General features: G+C 40.9%; 2 protein-coding genes across 5 annotated transcripts in view; one reads left to right on the forward strand and one right to left on the reverse strand.

Annotated features, from left to right (window-relative positions):
* Window positions 1-20,059, reverse strand: part of LRBA (LPS responsive beige-like anchor protein) — a 367,373-nt gene extending 347,314 nt beyond the window's left edge. For all 4 annotated transcript variants that reach the window (XM_038136498.1, XM_038136496.1, XM_038136497.1 and 1 more), the window contains exons 1-2: window positions 19,920-20,059; window positions 19,118-19,586 (exon numbers count right to left, since the gene is read on the reverse strand). In XM_038136498.1, the coding sequence (XP_037992426.1) occupies window positions 19,118-19,336 (219 nt within the window). In that variant the 5' untranslated portion in view covers window positions 19,337-19,586; window positions 19,920-20,059. The remainder of the gene's footprint in view (window positions 1-19,117; window positions 19,587-19,919) is intronic.
* On the forward strand, window positions 19,335-21,709 carry LOC119700917. The gene is made up of 5 exons (XM_038136628.1): window positions 19,335-19,416; window positions 19,465-19,603; window positions 19,815-20,218; window positions 20,891-21,067; window positions 21,263-21,709. Exons 1-5 carry the CDS (start codon window positions 19,335-19,337, stop codon window positions 21,436-21,438), a joined length of 978 nt encoding a protein of 325 aa, XP_037992556.1. The 3' UTR covers window positions 21,439-21,709.
* Window positions 21,710-22,242: the final 533 nt, after the last annotated feature.

Genomic DNA, 22,242 nt, shown 5'->3' on the forward strand with positions numbered 1-22,242 from the left:
TTATGACAGAAGGCAGTCCAAGACTGGACTGCAGGGTCAACAACCCTGCCAACTAACAAGGGTTCCCTGCCTGATAACAAATATTTCAGCTCCATCCCATGAGTCCCATCTCTTATCAAAAAATTAACACTAGGGCAAGACACATTTTGTATGAAGCAGAACATAATTATCACAGCCCAGACACTTCAGCATTTTTCCATTCCTGACTCAGGCAGGTCTGTACCAACCTTACTCCGGTTTCCAGATTTCTCTAATAAAGATGAGTGATTTCTGCAAGGCCAAACGTAAGAAGTTCCACCCAATGTATCAAGCCAATTTCATCATCTTTGGATGGGCTTTCATTAGAGCACTGAAGTTTCTTCCCTTTATAAACAAAAAATTTATGCATCATTTATTCTAATGAATACAAAATCCAGGTTTTTTAAATTAGTCTACAAGGCTGATCTGCATTCCATAAGACCCCATGGAACTAATTTTAGTACAGTGTTTCCAACATCTTCAAATCTCTAGCAGAACACCTCATATAAGGAACACTTGGCTGTTTTTAAGTTTTTGCACTGTTAAACTTACTGCCACTCAAACCTAAATGACTGCAGGCCTATTGGCAATTGTTCTAAGCTGTCCCCTAATCCACTTTGCCAAGATTTATTATTACACTTAGTCTGCTGGCTAACTGCATAAAATATTAGTTGGTCTTATGGCTGACGTTATGCAGGAGGTCACATTAGCACATTGATCCCAAGGTCTTGTAATCTATACTTGACACTCTTCCAAGGGATGCTTTTATTGGCAACTGTAAACTTTGAAGTACTATTCCAAGATAAGCCTTTCAGTAGCTGAATCTTAGGAGGAATGTTGCTCTTCCCTCAAACATTTCTATCTTTTTTAACACTTAAACTTCCACTGTTACAAAACAACATACCTGCCTTTTACATTTTTTATGTCAGGTACCACAATTATGGCACAGAGTTTACTACACTTCTAAAGTTGGATCAATCTGCTTCAACGGAGTTCTAGTAATTGGTTTTGTTAAACAATATTATAGTTCTCTTATACTTCTGTGTAGTACAACAATTCTTTTAAAAATCCATAAGCATATCTGTAGATACCGCATATGTACAACACTATAGAGAGTAAGACAGCATCATATGCAGGTGAACTTAAGTAAAAAGCTAAAAAAAAGTCTGCATAACATTAGGTCTTATCTTAAATTCAAAGAGTCTGAACATAAACATTTTTCAGGTGTAAATTGCTATGTCTTACTGTACTAAGTAAATTGCAAATAGCTTTATACACATCCCTGAAAACCTAACTCAGGCTGGTCTCTGTGGTCTTTGCAGGGCAGCCAGGATGAGGGAAGAGACGAGAATCTTGACTCCATGTTTCAGAAGGCTGATTTATTATATTATGATGTATATTATATTAAAAATGCTAAACTAAAAACTATACTAAAAGAATAGAGAGAAAAGAATGATCAGAAGGTGAGACAGAAATAGAATGGAATGAATAACAAAATCTTGTGGCTGACCAAGACAGTCTGGACAGCTGGACTGTGATTGGCCATTAATTAGAAACAACCACATGAGACCAGTCACAGATCCACCTGTTGCATTCCACAGCAGCAGATAGTCATTGTTTACATTTCTTCCTGAAGCCTCTCAGCTTCCCAGGAGAAGAAAATCCTGACAAAAGGATTTTCATAAAATATGTCAGTGACAGGTCTCCAAATGTAAAACATCCCCATTGTGTTATCCAGATCAAGTTAATGTAAAAACCCAAAGTAAACCTCTCCTCATACTGGCATGATGGGTGGGCACACAATTTGTATTACAGAAAACTTTCTGTAACGGAAAACTGAAGCAAGAAATACAAATACAGGTTTTGGCATGGCCACCACATTATTTCAGCTTTATCAACTGCTGAGTTATGAAGAGTAAGACAGAAAAACTGTCTCTATTTACTCAAACACTTGCAGTAAGAGCAATGAGGTCTTGGAAATCCAGCTAAACTTATAAACCCTAAGTTTTCTGTAATACCCTTAAGATGTTTGCAAAGTATGGTATTTTCCACCCAGTAAAGTCTCAATTTTCCTTCTGAGATTTATGATATGTCTTTTTCCTATTTAGCATTTACTTAAGACTGAATTATGCAGCGTGAGTAAAGCAGATTAGCATTTTAGCCACATTAATCCCTCTTCAAGGGAATAAGTCTGTGGAAGCACATGGGTGTCTCATGTATGACTACTTGGACATACAATTGTAGCATTCTTATTTTATAGAATGACATCGCTACTGAAGTATATTTATCCTGTGAAACTGTAGCATAACACACTTTCAAAAAATCATGTTTGTTTGGGTTTTTTTATACATGTAAATGGAAATAGTGAAAAAAAAATTATTCAGTTACCAATACTGGGGAAAATATGGAGCCAATGGATGGAAGGTAAGAGGAAAAATATTTTTTCTTCATGTTTGTTCTGGTTTAGGGCAAATTTGGGACTTAAGGGATGGGATTGTTCAGTTTTTATTTATTACTGGACACTTTTTGCAAAGCATTCAGCACAAAATACAATTCTCAAGAAACCACTCTATTTTCAAAATGAACGCAAAACTTGCTGCCATTCACCTACCTTCTTTTATGTGCAATGCTGTCTTCGGCAAAATTGTTACCTAACAACATCTGGTCAATGACAGAATTGGAATACAAAGGGCTCCTGTGATACAAATATTATTCAGAAATTGAAGAGTACTTCAGTATAAAAATTTCAACTTTGTCCCTTCCTCTTATGCAAATTTCAAGACAAGAGACAAGAAAGGGACATGTGAAATACATTTACAGTCAGCCCAACCAAATACTAATGAAACACTTAGGCAAATGTTCAGGAAGAAAAGTAAAAGTTATAGAAGAAGAATCTCAAGTTACACTTACCTGTAACCTTAACAAAGTATAAAGCTAGTGTCAATTACGCTCTGACAAAATATTGCCAGCTGCAGTTTGTAACATTTGTACAAATCAATTTACAGACAAGACAGAAAAGAGAAGTTTTCAACATCTAGAAAATTCTAACAAATGAGCATTTGATGCAACACCAACAAAACACATTCAATAACTGTGCTATTCCAGTGATCCTATCACCTCAAAGGTCCCTTTTTTCAAAAACAAGGTAAACAAAGCTTTAAGAAGAAATCAACATTACTTAAAATGCCATTGCCATTACATTTACTATATAACTGAATCACAAGTATCTTGCTGAATGTCACTACCCTTCCAAATCAAAAGGTCATATGAAGCAAGGTTCTATTTTTGGTTTACACACTTCCCATTAAGACAACTAACCAGAGTGCTGAACACTGTATCCACCTGTTTCTTGAACAGTCGTGGGACTGTTTGTAGAAGTCTGGAGCTAATTTAGCTGCATAACTGTGGACACTGCTGCAAATCCTGATGTCACTAAAGTAAAGAACAATCCTTACAGTGCTTCTCTCCCTTTCTGCATGTGAGCAGTCCAGGCCAAGAGGAAAGGCTGCAGCAAATGTAGGGCAAAGCGCTAACAGAGTTCTAAACTCTGAGCAGAAAATACAGTAAAAAAACCAGACAGTAACAGCATTCTCCCTGAGAAAACTTATCAGAGGCAAGCACTTCATCACCACCAAAGCTCTGCACTGAGGGGACCAATGGGGAAAAAAGAGGGTTATGGAAAATAAAGCTACAGATAAAAACTCCTCTCCATGGTAGATGCTTCAATTCCTAAAATATTACGTATTCCTTTGCTCAGCAACCATTTTTAATTTAACAGGGTTTATCCTATTATACCACTTTAACTATGTTACACATGGCACTACAGATGGTGCTAAATGACTCCAGGTAATCAGAAGAATGCTCTTGTAAGATAACAACATTTAAGAAGCAATAAAATTAGATTTCTTTTTCTTGTTATGTTCCAGTCCTGTTTCTCACTGTGTTTAATAAAAAACTAATTTCAGCTTTATAGCACAGTAACATTTTTGGAACCCAAAAATACGTGAATGAAGTCAGTCATGCAAAAACCGAGACTTTGTTAGACTGCCATAAATTACCTGAGAAATGCATCCATTTAAAGGAGAATTTTAAGGAATCTGGTAGGGAAACAGGAGTAAATCTCTCTGTTTATGCCTCCTATTACTCAAAAAATTAGGAATAGCTTTTATTCACAATACAGGAAAATGCTACATTTATGAAATCACCCAATTTACGTATTTCCATATTTAATATGCATTCAGTCCATGAATCACCCACCCTACTAGCCTTAATTCTTTCCATCAAATCCACAATTAAATTCTCATAAATTCAATAGCATCATCTTAGGGGACAAGGGACCTTAATTTTTTTCAAATTACACTAGTCCAGTTTAAAAAGTTTTCCACATTGCGAGTATAAAAGTTCTTGCTTCTAACCTCAGATAACTGTTGGCAGTAACCATTATTATGGCCATCTGCAGTAATAGCAGCGACAACAGCTGCAGTCAAAGCCAAGCAAGTCAGATACTTCAAATTATAACATATCTGTCCTTTCTCAGAGATCATCCTTCACACTTGGCATCTGCTGCACAGAACTTGGGAACTTAAAGATTAGTCCACAATGTATCTGCTTCACATGACCTACAGGAACTCCACACTTCAGCTGCTAACAGTTACACATTTCTGACTTCAGATTTGAAAACCTGAGAATTTTCACTTCTTCCTCCATTCAACGCTGCTTCTTTAGCACGCACACTCCAGAGAATGAACAGATAAAACAGAAAAACAATTCCCAATGTCACTTTTAGCACTAGCAAACAGGACCACCTCTGTATTTGTATACTTTCTTTGGTAATTATTTATTCAATACAATCTGCAAATATTATTTCTGCCAATACATGTCAATACAAACAGCAACTATTACTTTTCCTGATACTTTTTGTTCTTCACTTCAAAGAAAAATAAAAGATACATTTTGCATTCACACAACTACTATTATTTGGGTTTGGTCTCATGCAAGTATCACAAAAGTTCTAGCATGACTTTAGGGTTTAGGACACCCTACTTCAGGAACTTGTAGGGCACAACACAGCCTGCCTCCTGCCTTTACAGGAACAAGCTTCTCACTGCACTGTCAGTCACCAAGAACGGCTTTTGTGCTCAGTTCCCCTTGCATAACCAAGCACTACATAAAGTAGTGATTGGCAACAAGATTCTCAACATTAAGATGATAAAATCCTCTAATTTCTCACTGCAGTTAGCAAAAGGCTAACTTTTGGGACAAATAGAGTGTTTCAACAAAACACAAAAGTTCATCATTTTCCCAATAGATTAAAAAAAAAAAAAAAAAAAAGTTGTAGCTCCTCGCTCCCAAGTCTACCACAGGACTTGAGTGTTTACAAATTTTCTTCAGTGACAGCCACTGTTATGCGACAGGTCACAACCACAGCAAGACAGAAAGCCCAAACAACACAGCTTCATATTCCACTGCCCAAATTGTAGCAATACCATCCTTGCTAGAGCTTCAATTTATATAACCTCATTTCAGGTTTTAGGTCATTGCTTTCTGAAGAGCTTCAGTCACAGTAATAACAGGTTAAAAACAGCTAAAAAATACCCATATTGCAAATTACATGCTTTAAAAACTATACTTCCCACCTCCTTTTTTTCCCCCAATATTAGGCACCTACAGAATTAGCACCGCAATATCTTACTGATAAAGTGGCTTTTCAGGAATACTGCTCTTACGGTGTTCACAAAGTGCTTAATAGACACCCACATTGTCTTAGAACACTAAAGTTTAGCTCATTTGACAGTTTCCCAATTACTAGTTCTCATTTGACAATTTCACTTTTTACTTTCTTGTTTTTAAACAGGTTTTTTACTTTTTGCCATATACTCCATCTCAGGAACTGGCAAACAAGTAACTAAATGGCAACCTACACATAGCAAGTACCCCCTCAGAGGATGTTTCATGACCTTAGGTAACAGCAGTGAAATCTTGCAGTATATCCTGATATGTATTGACAGATAATCTTACAATCACAGAATCACCCCAACTGTTTAAAACATGGGGAGATTAGAAGAGAAGAGAAAACCAGCCCTTCATAAGAAGGACAGATTGTTACACATTCAGAATGAGAACCCAGCTTCAGCCTTCTAGCTGCCTTACAACAGAATTTGTAGATGAAACAGAACCAACTTCTGTGTAGACAAAGTAGAAGAACAATGGATGCTGCTGAAACTGCACTATTTCATTCCAGTCTGTAAAGTTTGTGTGGCTATTAAAGTCACATTCTGAGTTACATCAAACAGAACAAATATTTTCCTTTCTGCCTTGTAAATGCAAAAGAAATTCACACTTTCCATAAAAACACAATGCAACAAGTATAATGAGGCAGCTCTAGAGCCAGGTACTTAGACTCAATACTACTTGATTATCTAGGAGGAAGAATAGCTGGGGCAAGCAGTGGGAAGCCCAACACAACCTCTAGGTTACAACTCAACTTCCTTGATAAGCCTGAATGCAGCCAGCAGAAAAAACACATTTGCTGCTGCTCTGAAAGCACAGAATCACAGAACAGTTTGAGCTGGGAGGGGCCATAAACAGGACCTAGCTCCAAACTCCCCACTGTGCACAGGAATGCCACCCACTAAATCAAGTTGCTCAGGGCCCCATCCAACCTGGCCTTGAACACTCCCAGCAGTGGAGCACCCACAACCTCTCTAGGCAGCCTGTGCCAGTGCCTCACCACTCACTGAGTAAAGACATTTTTCTTGACATCTAATCTAAACCTGCCTACTTTCAGTACTGTCTGTGCAGCAAGAGTGTGTGTGTGTGTGTGTGTGTGTGTGTGTGTGTGTGTGTGTGTGTGTGTGTTAGAAGATCTGTTATGTGACCAAAGGCTGAATCCATACGTCCCTGGAGCACAGTATCACACAGGGCCTGCAAAAAACAGTAGAATTTCAGAGAAAAATCCTTGAAGATTGCTTAAAACAGAAGACACCGGGCAATCTTAAGGTATGAACCACTGACTTCAGAGCAACTTCTCAATTATCTTAACATCTTTTCCAGTACACATCAGACTGTATAAGTATCTTAACAGGGTCACAGCACCAGAACATGGAAATGCCTTACAGAGATCACAACTGCATCACACATAACTAATATTTCATAATTACAGTTGCCATCCATACATTTGGTTATTCTGTTTTCTTTGAAATCATGGTTAAACCAGAGAGAGTAAGTGTGCAGGCTCATAATGGGCAATAACTCCTCTTGGCCAAATTATTAACCTTCCTAAACAAAGGCATCTAAGCCTTCAAAATTCTGAATATCAAGACTGTCTGAGGTTCAGACACCTTTTAATATAGAAATTTGCACATACAATTACTGCAATTGAGAAATCCTTTACTCTGCATCGATCCCATTGTTGTAATGATCAATGCCTGTTTTAAGAATCCATATGTGCATTCAAGCATTCTTTCCAATTTGCATGGTAAGGTCACAGGCAAACAAACCCATTTAGAAGGATCCTTGGTGAACAAAACTCCTTAAGAGTTGAGAAACAGAATTCTAACTACAACTCTAGCCTCATATATGTGAGCAATAGAGCTATAAGAAATATTAAAGCTGACTCTTAGAAGCTGAGAAGTTGAACATCCAACTGGAAAATTACTATAAATGAGCACTTAAAGCTGTTCACCTCCTTCCCCGTATACCTACTTTAACTGGAAATTGAAGCATTAAGATCACTCAGTGCTACAGAACTCAAATGCAATGCCAATCCACAGAAGACTTTGTAAGTATATTTCAAAGCTAAAGAGCTATTCTGCAGAGTAGGTATCATGCCTGGTGCAAAACGGTAATTAAACCTGTGTCTGACCAGTCCCATTGTAAGTAATATGCAGCATCAATACAATGAAATGCACACAATATACTGTTCAGGATTATACAGGAGTTCAGTTAAAAGTGCATGGAACACGGCATGGAACACTCATTAAACCCCACAGGTCAGCAATAGCTACAGGATAGTGTCACACTACAGAGCAAACGAAAACACAGACACTAAACAATACATGACAGAGATGGCACAAGCCAAAAGCCACTGAAATAACTCTCCCTCCCATGCCACCACATGTAAATTAAGCTTAAATTTCTGGCACTCTTATGTATTTGAAAGTGGGTTTTCCCAGAGAGATGAACAAAGAACTACAAAATGACCAAATGGTTTGGGTGGGAAAGGACCTTAAAGATCATTTTGTTCCATCCTCTCTGCCATGAGCAGGGACACCTTCCACTAGACCAGGCCACTCAAAGCCCCATCCAACCTGACCTTGAACACTTCCAGGGGTGGGGGATCCACAACTTCTCTGGGCAATTTGTTATCCTGTGAGTGGCCCATCCATCAAATTCATAACTCTCCAGTTTATAGACAAGGATGTGCCAAATGCTTGGCAAAAGTCCAGGCAGATGACATCAGTTGTTCTTCCCTCATCCACCAGAGCTGCAACCCCATCAGTGAAGGCAACCAAATTTGTCAGGCCCTTTGATTTGCCCTTAGTGACACCTTGTTGGCTCTCTCCAATCACCTTCTTATTTTCTATGTGCCTTAGCACAATTTCCAGGCGCATCAGTTCCATGATCCTGTAAGGCACAGAGGTGAAACTGAACAGCCTGGAATCTCCTGGGTTCTTCCCTTTTTCCCCCCTCTTTTATGGGAGTCATGTTTTCCCTTTTCCAGTCACTGGTAGCTTCACCAGTCTGCCACAACTTTCCTAATAGGACAGATGATGACAAGATCATGATATTTAGATAGTCAGGATTTTGAATCCAGAAGCTTGAATTTGAAACAAATAGTTTATAATCAAGTTTTATAAGAGCACAATTATAGTGACTAAACTAAACTGCTCATGTGTGATGTTATTTTATGACAATTTCTTTGGGCAGCTTGGTTGCTCCTCTAAACTTCTATTCATATGTCTAGAATGAAAGAGATCCCAACTACTCCTTGCATACCTAATTAAAGAATCCCTACAGACACATCCATCTTTAAAGAACAGCAAAGACATAAAGACTAACTCAGCACTCAAATAAAATTTCAGTGTTTTTTTTCCCCCATTTCCACTTTGTATCCAGTACTCCAGGTTTCTCAATTTGCACACACAAAACCCAGCCGAGGGTAAGCCTGAACTGACAAGTTTGCTTGTTACAGTCACCTACATCATCTGACAATGTGAAAATTATTTTCACCACCTGCCTTTTTTTTTGGAGGAGGGGGCAGACAATACACTACACTAACTTGTATCAAGAAGTGTTATATGACATTTTTTTCAATTTCCTCATGATCCAGTTGGAAACAGGGATATCACTTACCTGAAAAATGACAGCACCACCATGAAGCAGGAAACCCAAGTTTCTGCCATCTAAATTCTATCTTTGAAATATGTCTAAACAACTCTAGTGATATCTCAGTCACTGGACAAAGCCCTTCACCTGAAAATAATGCACTTTCCAGAAATGAAGTCAGGATTTGGTACATTACAGAGAAACCTTTAGTAAAGTCCTAACATGCAGGCAAGAAATCCCCTGGCTTCCAGCTCCAAACCTTCCCTATCATATATGAGTGACTAGAAAACTTTATTCAAACACCTTAACCACAAGGTCTCACATTTGTTTCTTTCTGTGCCTTCTCCCCATACTCATTAATCTGGCATTTTTTGCTGTGTATGAGCCTAGTCTTTGCAGAAGAGGTGTTACAAGTGCTCCTTTACAAGTCACTCAGAGCATCCTCAAACCTGACAAATGGCAATTTGAATCTCCTCCTGCTAAGAGGAGAAATCAGGGAGGCTTTCACTTCCTGCAGACTTCCTGCAGAGGTGAGACTTTACCAAATCAGCAAAACTCTCAAAGAGCCATATCCATTCCTCTTTAAAAGCAGTACACAGGAAGGGCACGAGTCTTCAGCACCAGGTCTCAGATGAGTCATAGAATAAACATGTCCCCAAGGCAATGCTCCTGCCAATCAGCTGATCCACAGCAACTGCAGCACACAGTGGCATTCACAGATTCCCAGCCAGCTACAGATTCCAGTGAGTGCTCACATTCATTTCTGCAGCCAAGGATGAAGGCAGCAGGTGCCAGGTCATGGAAGAGGAGGCAAGAGGGCACAGAAAGGACAAAGAAGCATCCTGGTGTGAGGTAAGGCAGTGGACAATCTAGCATGGCACAAGACTGGGACCTTACTTTTAAGGTAGAAATGGACAAGGAAACATGGCAATAATTTCTTGATAAGCATTTACTGATTTATATAAAGATGGGAAACCATTGGAACACTTTCTGATCCTGAGAACTCTTTTCACTGCACTTTACTGTACAGTTGAGCACCACTGCGACCCTGTTTAAAACAAGGACATTTGAAGTGATAAAGACATCATAGCTTCAGAAGGTGACCTTTAGCTATAGATTACAAATTGGACAGAGAATCTTTTGCAATTCCAATTGAAAAATCCATTCCCAGCATCTCAGATGTTCTCCTATTCTATAACAGCAGCAATATAATAAAAACACACATCTCCCCATATCACGTTTGATGGTTCAAAATACATTCTAAAAAATGCAATCACAGTTACTCAGTTTTATACTCCATATCAGATACCTAAAAGGCAGGCATTAGGGCACCTAAATTACCTACTGGAACCAAATCCTACAGTATAAGTAAGCTCCCATTATATAGGGAGAAAAAAAAAAAGCTTGCAAGCTCTTTTCAATCAAATTCACAACCCCAACTAGAGACAAATCACACGCTTAGTTTCAACAAAAACATCAGCAGGAGGCAGATGCTGACTGGACTAATAGTTTCCATTTGTTTATTTAACAGTCATGCACCATTCACAACATTAGTCATTTGGTTCTTATCCTCCCCTCAATGGTATTGTTTTAAGGCTCATCAGCAATTCTACTTCTGTATCACTGGTCATATTTTGTAACTGAAGTCTATGATTCCACATAAAAAACTTTTGGGTTTGGTTTGATGACTGGGGAGTGGGGAAAGGGTGATGTTTTTCAGGTTGGTTTGGGGGTTTTTGGAGAGAGGGGATTGTGGTTTTGGTTTTTTTTGGGTTTTTTTTTGGTGATGATGGCTTTTGGTTGGTTTTTTTAAGCTCTGATTGATTCCAAAGTCCATCTGGATCCTTAATAATCACACACAAAACAATTGTCCTTTGGAATACTGTTTTAACCCCAAGAAGTGCAAACAGCACAACTTAGAAGCTTCTCTAATAACCAATTACTAAAACTTAAAAGTTGCAGGATCTGCAAAGCCTTTATTCAGCAGTTCTACAGCAACAGGGTTTATCTCACTCCTTACTACCCGCACCCAAATCACATTTGGGAAAGCAGCCAGTACAATTCCCACCCAAATATACACAGTTTGATAAAGGAACCACTTAGTGAGGGGTTTAGCATGCAAACGTTCAGCATCCTGGACTCCATAATCACACATTTCCCAGTTTACTGTGAAATGCTACTGGTTCTCTTCTTGCTGGTCTTTTATTACAGAAATTGCCCCCCCCTGCTGCAGTTAGCATCTCACCTGCTGCTTCCTGGTGCCTCTTGTCTTTCAAGATTTCCCAAAGAGAGAATAAATAAGCTACAGGTCACCCCATGCATTCTTACAGTTACAGTTTTACAGGGCTAGTCCAGGACAAACCTAGAAATTTGGAGTATCTAAGTGGGGCAAATAAAATAGGCTCCATTTAGTGAATTTATCTCAGTAACTTCTGTCCACACCTCAGACAACAACTGCTGATGGAAAAGGGGAAATGCTGACACACACATAACACACTTGCACAGAACAGATGAGTCCTACACCATTACTCTGGTTTTGATTTCCAACTGCAAAGATAACCCAGAAGCTATTCAGGTCTTGATTTCTTCAGCTGCATCAACAAAGGAGAAGAGGTTTTTGCCTGAACAATTCAATTCCAGCTTTCAGTCACACAAAAAATAATCTGAATTTTCTGCATTGATGCATATGGAATTTTTTTCCTAGTTATATGCAGAACACAAAAAAAAGATCAACAAAACTATTCACATGCAGGCTGCAGTAAAGAGACTTGCAGCTCAAACTCATGGAACATATACAGGAGGCAACAGAGCACATCCTATTCCCACTAGCAATTCTCATTTAAATATCTTCTCAAGGCAGCTATTAACAAGAAAATCATGCCTCTGCTGCTCCCAGCTCCCCAGTTACTACTAGGGGAATCCAGCGCAACAGAAGGCATTAGATTTTTCTTCTCCACAAATTAGTTTCTATTCAGAAACTACTTATGCCTATTTGTGAAGCTCTGGAATCTAAAGCACTGTGGCAATGCAAGCTTTTCACAAATTATTCCAGGCTCCCAGTGTCAGCACAAAGTCCCCAGTGGCTCAAGGAAAGGTACTGTTGCAACTCCTGCAGTATCATCATTTGGTGAGTTTGATTACAGCAGTTGTGCAAGGATGCATCTTGATTGCTATCTGCCCTAAGCACAGAGCACTGCATGCTGGAAACTGCAGTCTCCACTGGCCAGGCAGAGCATTCACAAAGCAGGTGGCAATAGTATACTGTCTTACCATATTCATGGAGCCCTCAGACTCCTGGCAAACGGCCAAAGCTCACAAAGCTTGAGGGTTTCCCAGAGTCAAATGAAAATGGCCAAACTACCTTTTGGATGGGCAGTAACATGATCTAGCCTGATATCGAGTTCACCAGAAAAATCCAGAATTAGTTAAAGCAGAAACGTAATCTAAATTAGGACAGTAGTAATTAGGTCAAGATAATACCAAAAACCATTATGCAAAACGTTGCGAAGCGGCCAGCAAAGCCTCCGGGGGCTGGGGAAGACACTTGAACAGCAGAAAGTTAGCAAACTGTAATTAGTGATTACGAACAAAAACCTTCTGCCAGATTGACCCATTTAAAATAAACAGAAGTTTTTTAAAAGATATGCATAAATTTAATGTATGCAAGACTGAATTTGACAGAATAGATTTTTAAAGAAGACAGGAAAAGACAGAAACACCAAAGGTAGCAAGAAGCTATTTCACATTCCAGTGACTAAACGGCAGAGCTTATTTCATCTGTGCAATGGATTAAAGCTTCTTCCTTAAGGCTCATAAAGAACTTGATGACTGCATGAAGACAGAAGCTATCAGTGCTTTAAGCTGCCAACTTATCTAGCAAAAAATAAAAGGTCAGAGCAATGCATCAAGTGAGAGGCAGCTCAGAATGAGCACAGGTTCACCAAGAGGTGGTGAAGCAAATATACAGATAGTGAATGAAACCACAGACAAAGCTCATTTTTATCTTTCATCAGACTTCAATCCATAACACATGCCAAAAAAAATATCAGGCTTGATGATTTTCAGAAGACAGGGACTTATCAGCAAACTTCAGCATTTGAATGTACACCTGACTAACCACTGAGTACTGAACACTGTACCAAACCAACACTATCTCAAAAAAGAATTGAGCAAATACTTCATCTTTGATTTTCCTCAACCTCCAATGTTCAGCCAATTCAGCAACTTCAAAAGCCTTCTCTTCACTCACACTCATTTTCAAAGAGATTATTGGAGGAGTGAACCAAAGTGTGCTGATTCAACATGCATTTATAAATATCTATTTTTGTATCACACTGCAATATCCAGCCTTTGTGGCAACCTTGACATGCCATCCACCTGCTTCCCTGATGCTTTTGACTAATTTCATTCTATTCCCTAATCCACAGATGCTTTTCCTGAGCCAGTCCATATGGCCCCTAGGTTTCTGTGCTCTCTGCATTGCTGGGTCAGGCCCATGGTCCATCCAGCCCAGGACTGTCTGGCAGAAGCAGCAAAAAACACTACCCAGAGACAGCAAAGCAACTGCAATGGAAACCCGATTCCCTCTCCTCTGTTACCAGACACCACCTAGAAAAATCTGTCATTGAACTGATGTGCTCCCCTCTAAAGGGGAGTTCTAAGCCATGCTATAAAGACATTTTTACCAGGCCTCCTTGTAGAACAAACTGCTAATTAAAAATTTTCAAACAAATTTTGCATTATTGAGACAAGATATACATAAATAGCACAGCTCAGCTTTGCTTTTTTGGCTTTATGTTTGTACAGAGTCTATTAATGTCAGTAAAGGACGCCAACACTGCTGTAAAACACAAAGCATGTTCCAGGCTTTCACAGACACTTGAAATCTCATATTGGACACACAAAGCTATAAAAGTCTGGCAACTTAGCGGAAGAGCAAGCAAAACTGAACACTTTCCCATGCAGTCTTTGAAATTTTGTCCTCAATATTTTGTTGTCCTACATTGTGCTTTAAGTTGCAGTTACAGAAGTGAGTTGATACTATAGCCAAAGTACAAACCAGCTCCTCCTCAGAACCTAGACAATTTTCTTCTACATTGTTGCATGCCTAATTAAAGACTGCTATTATCACCTCACTACATTCCACACCTTTCTCAGCCAACCACAAAATTTCCCTCAGTTCCTGCATATACTACATAGAGTAACATTTCCACTAACTACAAAGTAAAGTCCAAGTTGCATCAACACCTGAAAAAATCCCAATATGCACCACTTCAATAAGTAAAAACCATGCACGACCTCTAACACAACTGACTGTTCCATTTACTATGATTTTTTTTTTAAAAACCCTACAAGCCTGACCCAGCTAAAGCCACAGACTTACCTTACCATCTGTACTTTAAGTGGACAGAAGTGACTGAAAGTAGGATAATTGTAGCCAGAAGTGTGTTTACTGGGAAGCTACTAAGGAAGACTGTATCTATTAGGAAACACACAATATTCAGTGATATTCTAGGAACTACTTGGTTATTCTCACTTGTCATCAGCATTGATAAGTTTATGTAGAAAATAAAGTCTCTGAAAACATACAGTAATATAATGAAAGGAATGCATTGTTATAAAGACATTTATGGAGGATTTTCACTACTGCAAAACATTTAATTCTATCAGCATTAACTTTGGGGAGTTTCTACAACATAATACATGCAAAGTAAGTCTGTGACAAGAGATGAGAAAAGGGGAATTCAGACTTCATTAAAACCATTATGAGTTACAGTGTTGTAGTTGCATTAGTGCGCCAAAACCATCCAAATTAGAAACGTGATGTATCAGCAGGAAAATAATCTGTAAGAATTTTTTTAAGTTAGTTTGATTTTTTGTTTGTGGTTTTAGTTTGTCTGGCAGAAGTGAAAGAGCTGACAAATTAAATTTACAAAGCAATTTAAGCCTCTGCTCCTCAGATCCCATTATTTTTCCTCCAAAGGTGATAAAAACTTGTGTTTCTTTCTCATTTGCACTTTGTCACTCTTGGTAAGAATCTCATAATCCATGAACAGAATCATAAACTTCACATTCTGTTCACCAAAAAGAAATTTAAAAAAAAAAAAGTCTTTCCAACACAGACTGAGGGGAAAAAATTGAGCCAAATCAAGTAACAATCTATACCATAATCAATAAAACAATTTGACGCACTAAAGCTTTTTTAAACAAAAGTGGCTTAGAGCTATTTTAAGTTAGTAACAGATCCCACTGTAAGTAATTTATTTTTTTCATTCTATCATCTTCTCCAACCAGGAGGTTTTTTAATTTTAATAAACTGAGGGGTGCAAATATGAGGTAATGAACAGAAATTCATCTAATTTGTATGCAAAAGAAATTAAAGGAGTTATTGGTGCCCAAAGTCAATTAAAAATAAAATTCACAATGCATGAGGAATATATATATCCATAGTTTAGCTTAGTCTGTCTAAAAAAAGTATCAGAACAGATTAATACTTGAACAAGAATGTGCTTTCAAAGTTGTCCACAGAATAATCGGTTTCTTGAAAGCTCCTATTTCCCTCTTCACTTTTAAGAGCTGTTGAAATACACAAAGACACATTCAACATGGGCTGGGAAGCTGTGTTCATTGAGAAAACTGACCAAAACAAAGCAGATCAGCTCGTATGTTTCTAGGAGTAGAATTTCCAAAGAAAACAAAATGAGACTAGTAGAGTTTTGATGCTAGAAGTGAGCTCACTAAGCACTTTGTTATACTGCTGGATAGAGAAAATGTCAGAGGTGGCTCTCCAAGATCCAACACTGCTGAAGTGAACAACTTACTTGCTTGAGTAATCAGAGCTACAGAGGCTTACATTTCTTTAGTAAGCAGCAGATCAATTACTGTGCACTTTAGATTTTTGACCTCCTGAGTCTTTCACATATAGAATGTGATTATCTCTTAAAGATGAGAAACACCAAGACAGCACTTTGGTCTTCTCTTGATAACCTCCTTATGCTACAGCAACTTGGAAGAGCATAACTAAGAGCAACATGTTTTCTCAAGAAATTCAAATTAGGGTACCTAACATCCCTGTTTTAAAAATAATCTCTCCACGTTTTAGGGTGGTTATGCCATAAAGAATAAATATGCTTAAGCCACCTTTCCACCCAGATTTGCCCAGCCCTCCTTGCACTCTGGTCTAAAGATGCCTCAAATTAGTGACCAAATAAAACCCCAGATGGCACAGATGTCCTCTTTCCAAACCATGGGAAGCAGGCTAGCAGATCTCTGCTCCCATCCCTGGTGACTGCAGCTGTGAGTCACCACACAGAATGAAACCAAACAGGAGGGGATACAGGGCTTAACCCCATCAGGCAACAGCAGATCAGGGTGTGATTGTCATATCCCCTGCTCATCCTGCACACACCCAAGGAAACATGCTCCCAGAGCCATTGGGAAACAAACTACCAGAAAAGCCAGAGCCAAGAGTCACCTTATCAGATAAAAGTTACAGATTTTCTGTACACCCGTATAGAGGACATCAAGTACACCACTGCTAACCAGTACTTGACACGCATTAAATTCTGGTCAGCGTGATTTCAGAGGTATTAATTGACAAAATGGTCACAGATAACAAATTAACAGAGGCAGAACTCGGTGACAGATGAGTGAGCATTGCTTTGAAGGAAGACTTCATATCCCTCATATCCCAAAAAGCTACATCAAAAAGTCAGCATCACAGTTTTTTTGGTTTTTTGGGTTTTTTTAATCTAGCAAATAATGGCTTTCTGTAACAAAAATTACAAGTTTGTTGGCTGGTTTGATTTTTTCATGCATTTCAATATCTTCCAAAATACCTGATTTGCCAGCTAGGTGATGTTTCCCTAGGTCTCAAAGAAATCAAGGAGCCTACTGTTTTTGCTTTTGCTCCAAAATTTGGATTTTGTTCTCACATATCCAGGCAAAGTGTCCTTACTACCAAACTGTTGCCTGTGCCATGACACCCACGAGCTGATAAAACAATGTGGGGCACAAGCACGACCTTTAGCCTCCCACATGTAGGCAGGTGTGCTGAAATGGTTGAGGAATCTTCTCAGAGAGGTCGGGGTTGCTGTTTCACTTGTAGAAAAAGTGAGAACAGAGTTTCAAAAATTTTCAATGCCAGAAACTCTCCCCTGTCTATCTGGGAAATGAAGATCCAAGAAAATGCAGTCCACAGGTCAAATTCTCCAGACCTCTTAATGTAAAACCAAGGGTATTCTAAATCATGCTGAAGTTTTTGCTCTCCTTTTGTAAAAAATGGAGCAGAACGGGAATCAAGGAGCTTTTACATTTTTAATTATTCTGCTGAACCTCTTTCCACTACTGCCATAAAATACACCTCCAGAACGCCACTCAAAAGACTACACTAGAAACAAAGTAAAATTTAATACGTTCATGAACAATTTCCCCTCACACAAGTGTCCTAAATTCTAAATTATTCACCAGAATTTCCTTTTGAACCTCATGTCCCTATATGTGAGCACTCTGTTTAGTCCAGGGCATTGTCAAGTGAACTCCAAGTAACTTTAATCACTTCCTCATACTTAAAGCACCCATGAAACCTCTGATCTACACTTTATTTTTGTCACTACTGCCATGTGTTGAGATTTTCATTCAAGCAATCTAGGGCACTACACTGTTAATGCAAAAATATTCCAAAGCAAATATTTATCATAACCCAAGAAGATAACACCGAAAAACATGAAACAGACACTGCACACAAATATTTTGTGACCACTGAAACCTGCATGTAGCAAAGAATATAAAAAACAAAATAACTGAAATGCAAGCAGCATAAAAAAACAGTATGAATTCTGCCTCAACTTTTCTTGTTACTGAGCTTTAAATTATTAAATGCTCTCACTTCCTGGTTTGTCAGAAACCACATTGTTTTAGAGTCAGAACTGCTCACTCAAAGGAAGAAGGAGGGACAATAATTGTTTTTAGAGATGTTTTAAGACCTCTGGTAATAGCAGAGTATCTTTGTAAACTTGAGGGTTTTTCTCCTAATATTTGGTCTCCTGCATCAAGGAAACATTACTTACTAGTCTAGGCCCAAAAAGTTCAGTTGTATATATTAAATTTGTAGCTTCAAAGAGGAAAAGTTGTATCCTCAATGTTTAGTGAGATCTCTTATGAAATATTAGATACGGCCACATAGCATTCAAAAAATAGCAGCTGAGTCCCTAATTCATTAATTAAAAAAGGACACTGAAACCATATTCTACTCTTCCCAAAATGCAGACCATGTAAAACATGTTTGAATTAACTACTCCCTGACACCCGCACCCCCTGCACATAGAACAGGAAAGTTCTACCTACTTCCAAAGCCAACGGGAAGCAAGAAGGGATGTACACATCTTTGAAAAACTGCTTTGACTTAAAACTGTGTGTTTTTTGACGACAATTTGAGTTACTAAATTAACATTTAACTTTCTTGTTGAGTACACCTGTTAAATGTTTAAACATAAGAATAGGCTTCTCATTTCTAAATAAAGCAACAATTTCTTCGAGGAAAACAAAGGAGGAGGATGCTTACAGCTGATTCAAGTGTAAGAGTGTCTATAAAGAGGCTCATAAGCTTTTTTCCCAGCTTTTGTGGTAAGTAAAAAGAATATGGTTGAAACCCAGCACGGTTAAAGTGTAAAAATGTAAAAAAAAATATTAACAGAAAAACAGCATCAGAAAACCTGCAGATTCTTCTGCACACCTGTGCTATTTTTCCCCCTCATTCTGGCAATCAACTTACCAGGTTAAACACGGTGTCGACTATATCTCTGTTGGACACTTCACCAACTTCCACCAGTCCCGTCAGCACAGCAAATTTCATCTTAATGCCTCGGATGGGGATTCCTGGATTCAAAGGCTGCAGCACACTTCCCCCTTCAGCAGCATTTCCTTCTTTTCCCGCTCCTCCTCCTCCATCATCACCTGTTGGCTGAACAACTTGTTTGCCTTCACTCGCCATGGCCAGTTCACCGCAGGCTACGGCTTCCAGCGCCAGCTCCACACTCTCGCCGCTCCGGGAAGACCTGGTCAGCCAGGAAGGTGAGCGGCGGCCCTCTGCTTCCTTCCCTTGAGCTCCGGTTCCCGAAGAAAGCAGCGTCCGGCGGGGGAGGGTATCAGGCGGGCGGGGAGGACGCGCCCTCGAAATCGCGGCTCTCTCCTCGGCAGGAGGCGTCTGTCACAGCGCTGCCCTGGGGCAGGTAGTCGCAGCCCTGAAGGACAACCCGAGGTGCGTTTCAGCCCGCACTCCGTCAGGCGCTGCCCACAGCCCGCACGTCCCGGCCCCGGCCCCTGCCCCTGCCCCGCGCCCGGCGGGAGCCGCCCTGGGAGCGCTCACGCCTCTCCCCGCGGAAGTGCTCCCGGACCCGCCGTGCTCCGAGCCCCCACCTCAAAGGTTTAAGCTGCTTTTTTCTCTTTTTTTTTTTTTCTTTTTTACCAAGAAGGAACACGTTTCTCCTTCTCGCCCGGCTGCTGCCCGCCGCGGCCCCGGCTCTGCTGGGGCACGGCCACGGGCAGGTGCAGCGCCCCGCCAAGTTCGCACTCACCGCGGGCTGCGGAGGGGGCGCGGGCTGCTCGACGCGCGGCTCCGGGGCCAGGAGGCGGCCGCACTGCCCGGCTGCGGGCTACGCTGCGCCGGCCGCCACTCCGCCCGCCCAAAGGTGCCTCAAGTTCCAGCCGTCGCTGCCGCCACCTCACAGCGCGGTCCCAGTCAGCCCCATCTCCTTCCTGCCGGCGCGGCCGCTCGCCGCCGCCATGACAGCGCGGAGCCCCCGGAGCGCCTGCGCGGGCCGGGCGCGGGCGGGGCCGCGGCGCGGGGCGGGAGCCGCGGGCTGCGCACGCCCAGGTGAGCGCAGGTGAGCCGCAGCCGCGCCCTCCCGCTCCTGCCCGGGGACCTGCTCACCTGGCAGGGTCCGCACGGTCTGGAGGCCGTGCGCAATAACTTGTCCCAGAATATTGCAGTGTTCACAGAATTGGTAGGGAAGGGGCCTCTGGAGATCATCTGATCCATGCAGGGTCACCTGGAGCAGGTGGCCCGTCCAGGTGGGACTGAAATGTCTCCAGAGAGGGAGAGTCCTTCCAGCCTGTTCCAGTGCTCTGTCACCCTCAGTATAAAGTTCTTCCTCATGCTGAGGAGGAACTTTTAGTGTTTTAACTTGTGGCCATTACTCCTGTTCCTGTCGCTGAGCACTTCTGAAAAGAGTTTGGCACCATCCTCTGGGCACCCACCTTTGTGATATTTATGTGCATTAATGAGATCCCCTTCGGTATTCCCCAGACTGAAAAGACCCCGGCTTCCACAGTCTCTCTGTAAGAGAGATGTTCCAGATCCCTCAACATCTTTGTGTCCCTTCGCGCCTTCCCTGGACCCCCTCCAGGAACTCCTTGTCTCTCTTGTCCTAAGGAGCCCAGAACCAGACCTAGCCCTCCAGAAGTGGCCTCACTAGGGCTGAGTTATGTAGCTGGTCAATAACTGAAGTCTGCCCTTCTTGACGCAATTTTCTTTTTCTTTTGGGAGTGGTGGTTTTGGAGAAGGGGGAAACAAAGAGACCCAATGCGAACAGCGGGCCCTCAGCCGGGCGCTCTGCGTTCGCGGACACTCTCCGGAGGAAAAACGCAGCCGTGCGGGAGAAGAGGTTGTTTGGATGGCCCAGCTCCGGCTCCTGCCACCGCCAGAACGATCCCGGGGAGTCGGGTGAGTCGCTTCTGCCACCCAAACCTTCAGCATGGGCGGGCGCGCTGTCGTTCTTCCTCCTCCTCCTCCTGCTGCTGCTCTCTGGAGAGCGCAAGGGGCGCGAATGTGGGTCATGAGAGACGCCACCCAGACGTGACGAGCTGAGGAAAAAAGGGAGCAGGACGCAGGAAGGAAAAACTCGCTCTCTTTCTTCAGGTGAAAAGCCTGTGAAGGCGGCGCCCGTTGTTTCGGTTTCTCAGAGCCGCTGTCACAGCCGCTCCCCAGCCCTAAAAAAGTCTCCCCAAAGGGGCGGCACTGCCAAAACCCGGTGCTCCGAAGCCCCCGCCGAGCCCCGGCGTGGGTGGCAGAACCTCCACGTACAGCAAGGGTAAAGCACGAGAACTGCTGCCCTTTTTGTGCTATCTCCTAGGGTGATGTGAGCTATAAATAGGCATCAATCCCACCCTGTCTCCTTTGTTTGACCTTTTACTTGAATTTATTTTATGTTAATCTGAGTATCTGTTAATAAAGAAGTGAAAGGGTCTGCTGGTCCAAACTCTTCTTTCAAGCAGTCTTCAACCGTGCATTTTTAAGAGGACTGCTTGAGGATTAGACACACTCCTAAAGGCTGTATGGTCTTATACCAGCTGTTTAACACACAGACAAGTGTTTGAGGTTTATTAACAAAGTATCACTGCCAACATGACAGCATCAAAGATATCCAAAGGCAGGATCATCTCAGGAATGTGAACATAACCTGCAGACAGACAGATATAGAAAACAAATGTAAGCATATGTACCTTTTAACCCTTCACATCCTCTCTGATATAAAAAGCTGTCATTTATGTAATTCTATGAAGGGGAAGGGAATGAATCTTTAAACTGGTAAAAATTACTGTGTTTTGAGATCTAGCATTAAAGAATTTCCAAGGAAGACAACTGGCATTTGTATGGGAAAGAAAATTTTCTCCTTACACTTGATACTGCACCATGTTTGGGATGGAACCGTTTGGGTGTATCCCTCCCTGACTGTGCTTACACAGACAAAAAAAAGGTAGAAGCAAACTCAAACCACAGTTTTTCTGGAAAATGCTCTTCTGAAATGATATGCAACGTTCTTTATGAGTATACCAAATATTATTGCAATTATTTAAAATTTATTATTATACTAACTGCATTATTACTATTAATATTAT

The sequence above is a fragment of the Motacilla alba genome, chromosome 4 (assembly GCF_015832195.1).
Source record: "Motacilla alba alba isolate MOTALB_02 chromosome 4, Motacilla_alba_V1.0_pri, whole genome shotgun sequence".
NCBI lineage: Eukaryota > Metazoa > Chordata > Aves > Passeriformes > Motacillidae > Motacilla > Motacilla alba.